A 17,042-nucleotide genomic window follows, 5' to 3' on the forward strand; every position below is an offset into this window, starting at 1 on the left:
AGATAGCCACCGAGTGCTGGCCCAGTACTGGGCCTTAGCTGGTTTCTGACTGTCCTCAAAGGTGGCCCAGAACCGGCCACCGGACTCGGCCCAGTGTATTTTTGAACGTAGGACCAAGTCTGGGCCTTATTCGGTTTCTGACTCCTCGAAGCTGGCTGAGAGTCGGTCACCGGACTCGGCCCAGTGTCTTTTTGAACGCAGGACCAAGTCTGGGCCTTATTCGGTTTCTGACTCCTCGAAGCTGGCTGAGAGTCGGTCACCGGACTCGGCCCAGTGTCTTTTTGAATGTAGGACCAGGACTGGGCCTACACTGGTTTCTGACTGTTCTTGAAGCTGGCTGAGATCCTGCCACCGAACTTGGTCCAGTGCCCAACACAAGTTAAGCAAAACTTTTGTAACTGAAGGTACTTTGTCTTTTACTGTTGGTGAATTTGTTTTCTAAGAACTAGGAGGTTCAGGAACCTACAATGTTATTCCTACTACTACAAGCTACAAGCTATTTGTACATAAAATTTATGTAAATAACCACTTTGTACATCAGTACATCAATATGATTATTATATATTATTATAGGAAACACTAATAAGGAATTTACCATTGGTTTAAATAGAGTATTCTGTTTACTCAATTAGTGTTAATGAGAGAAAAACTTTGGAAGCTCAAAGAAAGACATAAAACAAAGATTTATATTAAATTTACGTTTAATTCATAAAGTTTACATATTTAAAAAATAAAGGGAAAAAAAGAAAACAGAAACAGATTACAATTTGCAAATTCTTTTTAACTCATTCAATTGAATACACTACAAAGACAAGAAATTTAATGTTGCAAATATTCACTCATTTTGAATTTGATGCCTGTAACATGTTCCAAAAGTTAAGACAGGGGTAACAACATTATGCATGCATTATGAAGACCAAATACGAGAACGGAGACCCCGGACTGTTTCTTTAACTAGCTGAGCTCCGCGGTACAGTTAAAAAGCTCCCCACGACAGTGCTCTTACTGCCTCTCCCTATTAGGCTACAGAGGGGCATGTAGTGTTGTGTTACAGTGTTTGTTGTTGCGCCGCTAAAGTATGGAGGATGAAGAAAAAGAAATCCAACTGATTTGAAAGAATCAGGAAAAAATTGAATTGTGACCCCAAGAATCAATTTTGAATCGAATTTTGGGATTCCCAAAGATTCACAGCCCTACTTTGTACTATGAAAAACATTGGTTTAATAGGTTCGCCCAAACAAAGGTTTGGCACCTGTGGACTTCTTGTTACTTTTTACCGTATTTATTTTTATTTGTATCTGTTTTAATACGTGGTACCTTTGCCAAGTAAAACTCAATATTAACTCAACTTAATATTGAGATGATTGGTTTTAAGAAATTTGCATCGGCCTAAAACATTTTCACAGTACTGTACATATACACACATACTGTATAGGTTTTTGTGTGTGTGTGTTTGAGCTGTACTATGGAGGACCAAAAATGACATAAGTATAAATAAATAAATGCAAATATAAATGTAGAAATAATAAATATATACATGAATAAATGAATAAATAAATAAATGTTGAAATAAATAAATAAATATATAAATAAATGCACATATAAATGAATGAATGAATGAATGAATATTTGCATAGGTAAATAAATAAATTAATACATTTCTTATTTATTTATATATTTATTTATATATTTACTTATATGTGCATTTATTTATTTATTCATTCATTTATTTATTTCAACATTTATTCATTTATTTATTTCAACACTTATTTATTCATTCATTTATTTATTTCAACATTTCTACATTTATTTATTTATTTATTTCCACATTTCTTCATTTATTTATTTATCTCCACCGTCCTGTACTTCCGGTATCAGTGAGACAGAACAAAAGGGACGGCACAGCAACATCGCGGCTATAACCCCTACTGCAGTAACAACTGCTGAAAATGAATGAGGGTCAACAGCTTAAAAATGTCGCCGCTGCAGGCCAAGGCAGGAGCAGTGTCACTACCCGATCTGTACCCCCTGCCCGATTTGTTCCGCGCATGCGCATGCATTGCAAACTGAGCAGGGGCACAGATCAGGTAGCCACGGCTGTTACACCAGCCGTTGTGCGCATGCGTCAACAGTTTTCGGCTCTGTGAGGTCGCTGCTCAAGCTTAACTTCCGTTTTCTGAATTATAGATAGACTGATAGGTGTTTAAACTAAATATATTTCGAAAATCTAACAAAATAATCTATTAAAATGTATGTATGTGGTGTTTTTTTTTTACATATGCCAAGTCTGTAAACTACTTCACATTTTATTAACTTAATTACACCTTTAGCGATAAGATTAACATCTACATGCTCAAGTATCAATTTATAATGCTTACCATGAATTAATGAATGAATAAATTCATAAATAAATAGAGCCAGAACACAATAATTCGCATAGGCTAACTAGCAGTTTATCTTTCTGTAATCTAGATAGACTGGGAGATATAAATAAGTAAAATACAAACATCAACTAGAAAATAATGTTCTTTGTTCTTGAGCAGTTGATATATAAACTGTGCATTTTATGCTTTGTCAAATTTAGTATTACAGGGTGTATGAGGCATTTAAAAAATTTAATTTGTTTACCATTATAACAAACCTGTTTGGGTTATATCCATTATATGGGGTGGTGGTGTGGTCTTTGACCATTTGTAGTATTCCTCAAGCTAACAAAGAGTTTATTAATAAAAAACATTTATTTTTGCTTAAAATACACAGCAGAATGTTTAGAAATGGGAACCAAATACCATGTCTCTAAATGTGGTCCTGTATCAATATGCTACTAACCATTAAAAATAAGGTACAACACATTTATCAAAATACCAGTTTATTTTCTTCTCAGAGAAAGCATGAGAGCAAAAAGCAAAACAAAAGAAAAACATCCCTCTCAACACACAACCACCCAGCCACTCCCACCCTACCTCACCCCACCTCACCCCGCCCCACTCCCACCTCACCCCGCCCCACTCCCACCTCACCTCACCCCAACACACCCCACCCCACCTCAACACACCCCACCTCACCCCACTCCCACCCCACCTCACCCCAACACACCCAACCCCCCCGACACAAACACCCACCACAACACAAAAACCCACCCTCCCCAACTCAAAGTACCCCGACACAAACACGCAACCACCCACCCAATTAAAATGGTAGTCACAATAAATAAACATTCATACAGATATTTCAAACACAGGTAACTGTTTTTACCTTCTGCTGTAGTTAGGACCTGAAAGAAACAACTCTTCAGCCTCTTGTATAGTTATTCCCTGTAGTGTAGACATGGCTTGGGTGATGCACTAACAAAAGGGTTAAAAAAATTAAATATAAATTATAAAACTGCATTATAAAGATTCAGCACTGCAGTGCAGTGATTAGAAGTGATTAGCAATGGTGGTGGTGTATGAGGTGTTAGTGCATGTTGTGCTGGTACAGTGAGTGGATCAGATATATCAGTGCTGCTGGAGTTTTTAAACACTGTGTCCATTTATTGTCTCTCATTCTATTAGACACTCCTACCTATCTGCACCACAGTGTATATGTAAAGTCAGATAGAAGCTCTGAGTCTGTTGCTGCATAGTTGGTGCTGTCAATACTCTAGTCCTTCATCAATGCTCACTGGATGTCCACCGCCGGTGGACTATTCAGGTCAAGCAAGTGAAACTGAGGTGTTTAAAAACTCCAGCATTAGCGTTAGTGTCACTGCTGAAAATGACCCAATAACTGTCTGAGAAAATGTATTGTGGTTATCATGGTCTCACAGTATTACTCTATTGGATTTAAAAAAAAGATACATTTGATTAAAATTTTTATGTAACTTAAGTCACAACAGGCTATTTAACATTGTTAATAGATATTTACTGCATACCTAGTAACCTTACCTCTGGGAACAAAACATCCAAAATGAACTGCACTTGATCCTCAATGTGGAATTCTACTGGTGCAGATTTCAGGACATCCTGAAGATAGAAAAATAGGGAGTCCTGTTCTTCCTCCGAGTCCAGGTACACTGGCACCCGTAGAGATGATCCCTTCTGGATTCTGCTGAGCCACTTCGAAGGCTCTTTTCCACAGAGTACACCCTTAGGTCAAAAGGCAAAGTGCCAAAAGCACTTCATCAAAACATGAGCAAACATTTAACATTTCTAGTTGAATGTCAAAAGTAGTTTATGTTTAAAGTTTTGGACTGTAAATCCACATTAAAAAAAAAAAAAAAAAAAAAAGTCCCCCAACACATGGTGACAACAAGCATGAATTATAAGGCCTTTTGCTTATTTGCTTATAACACTGTAATGGTAAAACAATGTGCAAATTGTAAATAACAAACATTGTTAATGTGTGACAAACATACCAACAAATGTTGCCGGACTCCATGGTCTTGTACAGCAAAGTCTACCAGCTTCTTTTCTTGGGCTGTGCGGTTGACCATGGTTTGCACATGAGGTGGAATGTCTGAAGTGATTGACCTAGATACCCTAAAAAGTGGCTGAAGGGTCCCTTGCAATAGCCTGCTAGCCTTGTCAGTCCAGAAAGCAAACCTCTGGCCATGTCTGTTGAATCAAAAAACTTAATCAGCAGGTAATCAAATGAAATAAAATGCAGAAAAGGCATGAATACTTTAGCAGAGTGGCCTTACCCTTCAATCTGAAATCTTTCCATCAGTAGGATGCACCACCACTGGCGGATTAATGGCACATCATTCTAAAACATATATAACAATGATCAGACAATTGGGGTGGGGTTTGAAATATTTTTTCTATATTAATAGATGCAACTGACCTCTGTGAAGATAAATGGGGTATTGGTGCAGATACAGAGGGCATACTGTAAAAAAATAAATCTCTCTATTATACCCAATAACTCAAAATGCTGCTTATCACAACTTAAAAGGATGCTTACAATGAGTATAAGGATGCCACAGTAGTTCCCAGAAGTTTGTTGAGGGAAGTGCTGGAAACAAAATATTAAATATTACTGTTAAGTAAAGGTGTTGAACCAATAGAAACAGATGTAGACAAGTGCTTCACTAAAGTAAGCTTAGGTTCCCCCTTACTGAGTTACTGCCAAAAGCCATTAATACATGAAGTAGATGTGCTGAAGATAGAGATTGTTTCAAATTGTGTAAAATAGACAGAAAGTCCCTAGGTCTGGACAAGAAAGAATGTATGGTGGAAAGAAGACGAATGAATATAGCAAAAAGTATCAACTGGTGGGCTAGTCATGGCTCAGTTTCCCAAAATCACAGTAGAAAATTCTCTTCAAAAGAAAATATCTATAGTCTTACATTACATTTAAGCCAACTGATGTCCAGAGTTTTATATAACCCAGTAAGAAAATAAAGAAAAGGCTTTACATCAAAACTTCTGCCGGTCTTCTCTGTCCAGGGTCTTGGGTCAATCTGGCCTGCAATATGTCTGCACATAAAATGGGAAAAAAAATTAATTATGGACACACACTTACTGAAACCTATAGTCATACAATTGTTCTCCATGGTCTAGTTTCATAAAATGAGACCTAATCCTACAGCCATCGAACAAGGCTTCTGCGTAAACATAAAACAAAAGAACAAAGCTATAAATAAGCAGCCATAGAACAAGGCTTTTGTAAATCATCAGCCATAGAACAAGGCTTTTTGTAAATCATTAGCCATAGAACAAGGCTTTTTGTTAATTTTCAGCCATAGAACAAGGCTTTTTGTAAATCATCAGCCATAGAACAAGGCTTTTTGTTAATTTTCAGCCATAGAACAAGGCTTTTTGTAAATCATCAGCCATAGAACAAGGCTTTTTGTTAATTTTCAGCCATAGAACAAGGCTTTTTGTAAATCATCAGCCATAGAACAAGGCTTTTTGTAAATCATCAGCCATAGAACAAGGCTTTTGTGTAAATCAGCAGCCACAGAACATGGCTCTTGCGTAAAATATTATTGGTAAAAGCCACTGAACAAGGGCAACTTTTTCCTCTCTCTTAACCTAAATATCGTTTTGTACGAGTCATCTCCAAAACCACCAGGGAGTACAGAATCTAGAAAAATGATCTCTCTCTCCACAACCAGTAAAACCTGCAATGGACATATTTCAAAATGATAAGCTAATCAACAAACTTCATTCTAAAAATCTGAATATCTATTTTTTGAAACTGTAACTCAACACATAGCAAATAGTGATCCAGTTGATTCTGTTGCATACTCCATGCAGGGAACAAAATCGCATCCTTGGAACACAGATTGTTCTGGTGTAGAGAAAGAAAATGCAACCATTCAACTACTGTGCATTGTACAGAAATCATTGCATTAATGTGCAACTGTCTGTCTGTGTGTGTGTTTAACTTCACTTTACCGGTAAACTTGAGAGTGGGTCCACATTCATCGTTTTCCATGTGGGAACCACATACATGTCAGCAATGTAAACATCTTTCCCCTATTTACAACACAACAAGATTAGCAAATGTATACAAGTACCCATGAAGAAGTATACAAAATAACAATGTTTGAGCTTCTGTAATTAATTACATGTTTTTGAGCAGCTTCTCTGATGATCTTAAAACATGCATTCCCAATCTAGACGTAATAAAACAAAATAAAGGCATAAATTACACACAAAAAAAAACTATTTCTGTGCCTTTGAGCAAGCATGCTGCAACATGAATATACTTACAGTAGACTCCATGCACTGATTTAACCCAAGACTCCACAAGTCCTCACGTGTAAGACAGATATTGTCATCTTTAACAATCAATTCTGCTGCTGGAAGGCTTTTGTCCAGGACATATTTCAACTGCAATTAAAAGAGTTAGCAAGGGAGGGGGGGTGAGAATGGTGTGAGAGTGTAAGTATGTGAGAGATGGTCTGAATATACGATTGCAAAAAATTATTGGTAGTGTCTAACAGTGTGTGAAGGAGAGTGAAATTTGGAATGGGCTAGGTGGAATCATCCCCTACCAGTTTTTCCTGGAGAGGACCCAAGTCTTTTTCCCATTTCTCTCCAGAAAAAGCATAAGGATGGTCTGTTGCTTCATCAGGTGTACCATACTCATGGTCCTGAAGTGACACACATGGAACTGCTCCATGATCTGAAGAGACAATAAAAAAAATTAAGTCTAATATTAATAAAATAAACTTTACAATACACACCTTACATGTCAACCATTACAAAAAAAACACTACTTAGCTCTTACTTTCCAACATGTAGAAAGGCCTTAGCCGTGAGACATTGATGCAACATCGAGTCCCATTATCTTTCACCACTGATGCCACACCCTTTTTAGAGATACTATCCACAGTGAACGGACCTTTGTGGCGGTCAGCAAGGGTGTCTTTTCTCTGTTTTATATTGAAATCTTGAGAAATCAAGACCTCATCGCCAGGACTGATTGTGCTCATTAGCTTTCTCTTACGGTTCCTGTAAGACTTTTGTTGTCTTTTCTGCGCATTTTCAATGTTGCTAAGCACCTGAAAAAAAAAAATTACACTTTACTACATGCCATTGAATTAAAAAAAACTTCTGTGGTCAGATTACATGAATTTGGACCTAACCTTCTCATTTAAAATTTTCATTTCATTTACTCGGGTGTCAAGATCATCTTCTGGGTCAGCAATTTTAAAGTCTTCTCCCATGGGACAGGCGTTCATAACATCTGGCAAATGAGGGTGCCGATGGAAGAATAAGAAATACGGGGTGTGCCTGGTTGAAGACTGGTTAAAAACAAATTAAGTTATTTAAAGTTATCAGAAATAAAACATTATATATCGATTACATTATATATCGACCATAATGAATGTATAATGAATACCCACTTGCTTAGCAGTGTTAATACCATACACAACTGCAGGTAAATGGATGTCCCAATCATTATGGCTTTCATTTACATACTTCCGCAATACACGTTTGACATTTTGATTTGTTCGCTCATCCTATATATATATATAAAAAACAACAACAATTAAAACATTTCCTAATTTTTTTTAACATTACAGGGAAATGTCAAATAAAATTATGTTGAAAATTACCTGCCCATTTGTCTGAGGGTGGTAGGCACTTGAGACAGCATGTTTGATTTTCAGATTTGCAAAGATGTTTTCATTCAGCTGTGTGCAAATCATCAAAAAGGAAATACAGTGTGCATAGCAGAATGTCAGAAAAACATGTGTGCTAATTAAGATAAATATCAATGTTAAGAATTCACATTATACTAGACTTTTACCTCATTAACGAACTCTCTCCCTTGGTCAGTAATAATTTTCTTGACCATGCCGAACAAGTAGAGTGTCTTTATGATGGCTGCTGACACTTCAGTTGCAGTCTTATTTTGCAGTGGCTCAGCAACAACCCACTTTGTATATAAATCAGTCATGGTCAACACATACTTGTTTTTTTGACCAGTTTCTCGCAGTGGGCCAATTAAATCCAGGCCAATCACCTCCCATGCAGCCTTCACCTAAACACATATTTTCCATTACCTTTCAAAACATTTATTTTCTCTATTAAACAAAACAGAATTTGGAATACCTTAATAGAATGTAACACTGGTGTCCCCGTCTTCATGGGGTCATTTAGTTGGCAGCGGCGACAACACTTCACCTAAAAAAAAACAAAAAAAAGAAGAATTAAGTTGGGACAGTGTCTAAACATGTACAAAAAGTAAAATAAAATGCATATCATAAATACATATTAGAACAAGGGGTGTGCTATATAATTTCGTGCACAATAATATTTGTCGTTACATTACTTTGTTTTTGTTACACTATTTTTATACAAAATCAGAATCTTGGTAACTATCTATGAAAGATTTCTTTTGTTTCTACTGAATAAATAATATGAGGCTGAAGTTGGTTTGATATTCGCAGCTGCCGCTTCACTGAACCACCGTGAACTAAAGGGAGCGTTCACAAACTGTTCCGCATATTATATTTAACACCTCACATATCAACACTGAAGGAGCTATAATGAAGAAAAGCAGTACAGCTGTTTATTAACTATGTAAATATACATTATGTTATAAAATGCAATTTTATATACACGACCTTCCACTTATTTTCTGTTCTAGTGTAATTCATTAATTTCCTAAGTAGAAAACATCTTAAATAGAGAATTAGCCTCCTACCTTAAGGGAAAACCTGGCATTAGCCTGGCCAGAGCTAACTGTTAACTGTAAAATATTTATTTTAATTACTGAATATTAAATTAATAAATTTTATATATAATTTAAAAAATACAATAATATTTTAAAAGCCGTTGCGCTCAAAAAAAAAAAATCCAGTGTGATTTTAAGAATTTTTTCATCTTGGGCCAGACCAAATACTGATACTGATAAATGATATGAAATTCTAGTCTCCTATTTTAAGGAAAACCTAGAATTAGCCTGGCCCGAGCTGATTTTATACTGTAAAATGAATTAGCAACATAGCATACACAGCCATAATGCAGCAAAAATTTAATATAAGCTGATGGTCCAGTACGATTTTGAAGGATATTTAATCTTGGGCCATGCCAAATACACATGATATAATGAGTTTTAGTCTTCTACTTTAAGAAGAACCTGAAATACTTTATACTTTAAAACGAACTGGCAACATGGCATACAAGCTATAATGCACAAAAATTAATGAATATAAAGCCAGTGATTCCAGTGCGATTTTGTGAATACTAGAACTCTTCATCTCATGTTTATTTGTTCTGGTCCAAAATGAAAAAGTCCTTCAAAATCATACTGGAACGTCAGCTTAATATTCAATTTTTGGTGCATTATGGCTCGTATGTCATGTTCATTTTACAGTATAAAATCAGCTCGGGCCAGGCTAATTCTAGGTTTTCCTTAACATAGGAGACTTCAATTTCATATCATGTGTATTTGGTCAGGCCCAAGATGAAAAAATTATTTGAAATCACATTGGAACATTAGCTTTTTATTCATTTTTTGTGCAGTATGGCTCACAAAGGTTTTTAAAATATAATTTTATTAAATATTTTTTTCATTATATATTAAATTGTTAATTATATATTCAATAATTAAAATAAATATTATACAGTATACAATTAGCTCTGGCCAGGCTAATGCCAGGTTTTCTCTTAAAGTATGAGGCTAATTCTCTAGTTAAGATATTTTCTACTTAGTAAATGAATGAATTACACTAGAACAGCACGTTAAAGTAAAACTGGAGAAAGCAAGTGATGGAAGGTAGTGTACATACAACCAAACGAATCAGGAGCTGCGAATATCAAACCAACTTCAGCCTTGTATGAATAATACTGTAATATTTATACTAAATAAAACATTTATATGTACTGTGTTGCAGTTTTACGCTCTGGAAATAAATAAGAAATTGTGTTATAACTTCACAACATACCCACTCAGTTACATCTTTCATTAGGGTAGGCCAGAAGTATCCAGCAATCACCCTGTCTCTCGTGCCTCGTACACCGTTGTGGTTGCCGGTGCCGGAGTTATGGCACTCCATCAAAACAGACCTTTTTTCCTCCTCAGTACAAACAACTAGTCTCATATACGTTTTATTTGGTCCAGTGTAAAACAATCGGTTGTCTGCCGAAAAAAAAACATGTTTCATATTTAATTACTTATTGATATAATAAAATACTCCGAGCTAAATTAGCTAGCATAGTTAACCTAGCTATACTAACTAGTTCACATAACGGGACACTTCGCTTCCTCAGCTAACGCAAACCTTTCTAAAATATGATATGATTTTAACTTACCTTTTGCTATGAAGTTTTCAGACACACGCCGCATTTCCTTGCGCATTTTTTTGTTGCATGGTGGAGTAAATGTTCCACTTAAAATGTACTCTTTCAGAGCTCTGTAAAAACGTAAGTCCTTCATTTTGAAACCGCGTTTTACAAGCTGTTTGCGACAGTGTGAGCGGAACCACAACTTGGCATTGCCTACCTGATCTGTGCCCCTGCTCAGTTTGCAATGCGCATGCGTGCGCATGCGCGGAACAAATCGGGCAGGGGGTACAGATCGGGTAGTGACAAGCAGTAGAACCAAAACTTTTGCAGCTCAAAAACCAATCCTGCTTTAGAGCGAGGATAGGACCGCCTACCTAACTATCATACAAATGCAGAAATACAGAAATAAATAAATTAATAAATGTGGCAATAAATCAATAAATAAATGTAGAAATGTTGAAATAAATGAATGAATAAATAAATGAAAAAATAAATAAATGCACATATAAATGAATAAATAAAAATAAATATAAAAAATTAGAAATGTATTTATTAATTTATTTATTTACCTATACAATTATTCATGCGTGTATTTATTTTTTATATATTTATTTATTTATTCATTTCTATGTGTATTTATATATGTATTTATTTATTTCAACATTTATTTATTTATTCATTTATTTATTTCAACATTTATTTATTTCTACATTTATATGTGCATTTATTTATTTATTTATTTATACGTATGTCATTTTTGGTCCTCCATACTGTAATACTTAAATATATAAATACATCTACATTAATTATAAGGAAAATGTGTTGATCATAAAGATTAAAATAATATAAAGACAATTAAAATAAAGATAATTTAATAATTCATTGATGTCTCCTCCTCAGTAAATTTATATCTTACTCCCTGAGAGCATTACACACCCACCAGTATAGTTTTTCTTATTTATATTTTCTGAGTAGGCTCTAAAAGCAAGTTTTACCTTCTCTACACATATTTAATTGTACGCTTGTTTCTATAGATACAACTATCAACTAATAGAATCAAAGTACAGTAATAGTTTAATGTTAAATATGTTTATTGCAGTCATATTTACAAATATAATGCTGTTATGTTTTTTCTTTTGTATGACATGACCATTTTAAATTCAGCATCACATTCTTGAAATAAGTACTTGGAAAATTGGGCACCAGCAGAAGCGAAAGTAGGGGCAGCAACATTAAAACATATTAATTTACTGACAATAATAAAATGTATCTATGATTTTCCTATTTCCTTTTTTTGCCAATATAAAACATGAATAATTTAATTGCTCTGAAAAGCTCCACTATTTTACTTAATGTTGTTAAATTCTCCTGTTGTGTCTAACAGGATAACTGTGTGTGTGTAATTTAATTTTAAACTTTTTCAAGTAAAACATTTTTGTCTCTAGTATACTAATATACTGCATACACAAACAACTTCTAGTGTGATTTTACAAATTAGAGAAATGTTGACTAAAGCTTATTTGGTAGTAGTGAGTGTGTTTATATAAAAATGTGCTAGCTAAGTTAATAACATACACTTTTAACGAAGTAGCAGAATGTGCAGGAACGTATTACTGAACTCTGGAATAAACAATACAAATAAAGATTTTTTTATATTAACTCACAGACACAGCACCATTTTATTTAACTAAAAAGCTAGCTAAAACAAACATTACACAGTGACTTGTAGAGACACACAACCACTAAGTTAACCTAGCTGACTAGCTAGCTAATGTACAACATCTAAACAAAAGTTCTGTGGAAGCATTTAGGTTAGCTAGTAAAGACCAATTCGCTAGCTAACTACCAAATTGGTTAACTAGCAAGCCTAAATGCTTTTACAGTATGTATGTTTGTAAAAGCATTTAAGCTAACGCTAGCAAACTGGCTGGTTTCTATCCTAGCTAGCTAACTGTTTATAGCTTAGCTAACGTAAATACTGAAACAGTACTTGTTCTGGCCTTGTACACTAGTTAACAATTTGAATTTCAAGTAAAAACATACTTTTTGGTTGTCTGTTAGTAACTGTTATAGCAACATTAACATTTACATTAACATGAAATGTGTTTAATGCTACATTCTGAGATAATTTAGCTTCAGATAATATCACCTTGATATGCTGCTAAGTTAGCTAGCTTAGCTAACTGAAGAGGCAACACAGATAGGGTTATAAATCATATTTGACGGCCAAAATATTTATTAAGTCAAAATAAATTATATTTCAAAAAAGGTACGTAATACTTAGTTAGGTTTGCTACCTACCTACAAACTTCAAAGGTTTCAGGATAGCTGACAGTTGAGGAACGTTGTAATGTTTGAGGAATCCGCGCGCCAAGTGCTACGAGAAACCGCACGGGTTGAACTGGGCTGATGCGCAGGGGCACCAAGGTAAATATCATCTAGATTCATTTACACTCTAAACGTGATCACACGTTTGGGGTGTGCGCGACGGTTGGTTTTGGGGTCTAGGGATGCTGATCGTGTGTGTGCGTGTGTGTGCGCGTGTAGCAGTACTATAACAGGCTCTGTGTGTGTGTGTGTGTGTACTATAACAGGCTCTGTGTGTGTGTGTGTTTGTGTGTGTGTACTATAACAGGCTCTGTGTGTGGGTGTGTGTGTGTGTACTATAACAGGCTCTGTGTGTGTGTGTGTGTGTGGGTGTACTATAACAGGCTGTGTGTGTGGGTGTGTGTGTGTGTGTACTATAACAGGCTCTGTGTGTGTGTGTGTACTATAACAGGCTGTGTGTGTGTGTGTGTGTGTGTGTGTGTGTGTGTGTGTGTGTGTGTGTGTGTGTGTGTGTGTGTGTGTGTTTGTGTGCGTGCATGCGTGCGTGCGTGTGTGTGTGAGGAGCAGCATAACAGCGGGAGTAAGTATTCTTACTGACAGGAGTCATCTATAACTGTAAATAAAAAGAAAATATACAAGTCAGCTTTGGTAGAAAAGTGCTAACAGTAGGGAACAGTCAGTTTTCCACTTTGTTAGTGCAGTGCAGGTACAGGGTCGTCTGCCGTATTTGAGCCAGGACACACCTGTGTTCAGAGAATCAGCAGGTTAGGTGCGACAGTCGTTCACCAGCACCAAAACGACTGCTCAGTGACACTGATGTAGAACACTCAGAAAGTGACACTGGGCCAGCTGTGGGCCAGAAGTATTTTTCTGCTTGCGACTCTAAACCAGCAGTGCCGACTTAGAAACGACTCCGGGCCAAAGGCGCTGGCTATCTGGGTTTACTTGCTTATTTAATTTTATTTTTAATTTTCGCATCTTGTAACATAAACATGTTGTATTATACCATCAGACTGGGGGAAAAAAATTAAGTGAATATTTAGTTTTGGATTGTTTCTGGAATTATGATTGTGAGGGGTAGAAATGTAAAAAGTAATAAAATGGAAAAAACAAAAATCTAAATATGTATTTTTTTTTACTTTACCAAATGTGAAAAATGAAGTTTTTACTCATAGTTTTCTATGTAAAGTTAATTTAATTAACTTCAAAGTCAGATAATTGAACTGATAAATGTTACACCTGTGGATACCATTTGACCCTGAATGACTGTAAAGCGTTTCTTACCACCAGCAGGTGGCGCAGCAGCCAGTGCTGAGTCGAGTGTGTGAACTGGGGGGATACTGAGTGGGGAAAAACGGGCTAAACGGAGAGGAAAAGGGAGAAAGTTGTGGTGAGTGAGAGCAGAGGAGGCAGAGCTCTGTGTGAGCGGAGCTTCTACTCACAGTTAAACCCCTGCTCTCAGTCTGAGCGCAGCTTCATTCACTGAAGACCACCAGCACCCAGACCCCTCTGAGATACTGAGAGATGAGCTGTGGCAGCAGCAGGAGAGGGACTTTTACTGGGAGTCTGTGAGCGTTTTCACTACGATGGACAAACAAAAAGGTGAGTTAGAGCTTTTCATTTCTCTGCTTTAGTTCTCCCTGGGCTGAGAGTTCAGAGAGATCAGAAACTGTGGAAGAACAACACTGAGGGATCTGCTGTGTGGATCTGCTCACTGCTTCATTCATAAACTGCTCAGAACCAAAACACAGACTGCTCCACATTTCATTCCTGAACTTCTCCTGCACTTACTCCAGTGTTCACAGCAGCTTTATAGGTGGTGGAGGTTCATTTATATAGACTAATAATAACAGCAGACATGTAGTATTGATGTTATATGTTGTAACTAGTTACCTATATACAATTAAGTTAATTTTTGATGGGTTTCAATCTTCTAAATAACTTCAAATGATGATTTAATAAAGTTAGTAAGGCTTTTCTTCTTAATTTTATTTTAATTAGCCTTGTCACAAAATGTTCATTATATATGGTATATTTCCCCACAAATGACAGTGATAAACAATATTATTGTAATTTAAAGAAAATTTGAATTTTACTTCAATTTTACACTATTTTACAAATCAGTCAAATTTTACATTAAGGTTAACGCACTATTACGAAATTCGTATTTGGACATACCTCTTCTAATTCATTGTCTCACTTTCTTTCTTTTTATGTTTTTTTTTAACATTGTAATTTTTTTATTGAAGACATTAAGGCTATACAGGAACACATGATAAAATACTTTGTAAACAAAAAGTGTCAAACAACCCAGAATATGTTTAATAATTTAGATTCTTCTAAGTACCACATGTAGCTTTAAGGATTCTTGTTATTTTCTATTTTCTCAGTGTCTGCATGAAGTAGAGTCACCTGAAATAGTTTTCTTAGAGTCTTAAAGGAGTTTCTAAAGGTGCTGAACAAAAGTTGCTGCTTTTCCTTTATGATGTGAAGACTTTTGTCACTCTTGGTTCATCATCATCTTTAATTAGTCTGACACTGATAATGTCTATTAAAATTATCATAAATCATAAACACAACAAAACACTAAAGACAGACTAATTTCATTAGGTAAAACCAAGTGGCTATAATTAAAGATTTCCAAACAGAACGGGGTACAAGTAGGCCTGTCACAATAACTATATTTATTTGGATGATATTTTGTCTCAAATATAATTGCTAAAATAAATGATATAATTGTCATTTAAAAATGTTTTATGCCAGTGATATATTAATAAGGTAAGAGCATAATAAAGCAAATACATCTTTAAAAAACATGGAGTTTGACAATGATAAGACAATTGCAACATTAGAATTGAAACATTTATTGTACGCTAAGTCGTAATTATTGTGTTACAAGATACAAGTTTAAAAACTTGCTTCACAGTGTACATTTTTTTTTTTGCTTTTATAATGCGTCTTTAGATTCTATTTCATCATGTATGCAGCCATAGACACTCTCAAAATTGTACACTGCTGTACTGATCCATATTACTGTATCCTTTTGTATCCTTGCACTGGTAAACCACTATCCAGCAGGTCAAAACAAGTTAAAAACAAAGTATGCGTTGTATCCTGTTACGTTGTAACCTGGTATGTTACATGTTATGAACACATAAATCAAAAGGAATGACTTTTACTAGATTTTGCAGTTTTTAAATAATATATATTTAAGTTTAAAATGTAGTGTTTTAAAATCACTCACAACCGAAATACATCGTAGACTAGAGAAAAAAAAACTATGAAATCCATTTGCTTTGTTATTGTCCCACACTGCATGTAACACTAATTCCAGTTCCTCACTCATAAGGCGCATGTTAGACCCGTGAGCGAGTGTGTGGTCAGCCTAGCATAGCTGCCCACTGTGTCACGATGATGAAGTCAGCTCAAGTGCTTTTTGCTCAGCAGTTAGGGTCTCAGATTTATGACCACGAACATACACCAGGGTTTAGGTAGAGCGGCCTCCTGGAGAAGTGTTTTCAGATCAGTGACAGTGACTCAAACAGTGGAGAAAAAGTACCTTTTAAAGCTTCAGCTGAGCTTATAGTCCATCTAGCATCTCTCAGCACAGGAACTGAAGTGTTTTAGACCTGTGAGTGACTGCTTGTGTTATGCCTAGAGGTGTATAGAGTAGTAAATATGCTGTAATTGCTGTGACGGAATGATGGATCTGAGTAAACTTTTGCAATAAACAACTTGAGTGGAGCAAAAGCAGCAGCTGAGAGTTTAGTAGACAAGTTAAGTACTGAGAAACTTGTAGAAGTTAAGTGAAGTGTGTTTACATTCTCGAAAAATTAGTAAATGGAGTGTTGACCATATTACTGAGCATTTATACTGATATGCCACATGTGATGGGACAGGAACTAGTATTGTCTTTTGCTATGTCTCTTGGAAACTAAAGAACACTGCATTGACCTGCGTTATTTTAAATGCTAAATGTGGATT

General features: G+C 35.6%; 2 protein-coding genes across 2 annotated transcripts in view; one reads left to right on the forward strand and one right to left on the reverse strand.

The window, feature by feature from the left end:
* Positions 1-3,696: 3,696 nt before the first annotated feature.
* Positions 3,697-6,447, reverse strand: LOC125806116 (uncharacterized). The gene is made up of 6 exons (XM_049485943.1): positions 5,399-6,447; positions 4,945-4,995; positions 4,825-4,869; positions 4,682-4,746; positions 4,397-4,595; positions 3,697-4,127 (listed from the first exon to the last, which is right to left on the reverse strand). Exons 1-6 carry the CDS (start codon positions 5,534-5,536, stop codon positions 3,903-3,905), a joined length of 723 nt encoding a protein of 240 aa, XP_049341900.1. The 5' UTR covers positions 5,537-6,447; the 3' UTR covers positions 3,697-3,902.
* Positions 6,448-14,431: 7,984 nt separating this feature from the next.
* Positions 14,432-17,042, forward strand: part of si:dkey-220o5.5 (actin filament-associated protein 1-like 2) — a 50,032-nt gene continuing 47,421 nt past the window's right edge. The window contains exon 1 of the mRNA XM_049486106.1: positions 14,432-14,660. Within this exon, the coding sequence (XP_049342063.1) occupies positions 14,645-14,660 (16 nt within the window). The 5' untranslated portion in view covers positions 14,432-14,644. The remainder of the gene's footprint in view (positions 14,661-17,042) is intronic.

Source organism: Astyanax mexicanus, chromosome 12 (genome assembly GCF_023375975.1).
Source record: "Astyanax mexicanus isolate ESR-SI-001 chromosome 12, AstMex3_surface, whole genome shotgun sequence".
NCBI lineage: Eukaryota > Metazoa > Chordata > Actinopteri > Characiformes > Acestrorhamphidae > Astyanax > Astyanax mexicanus.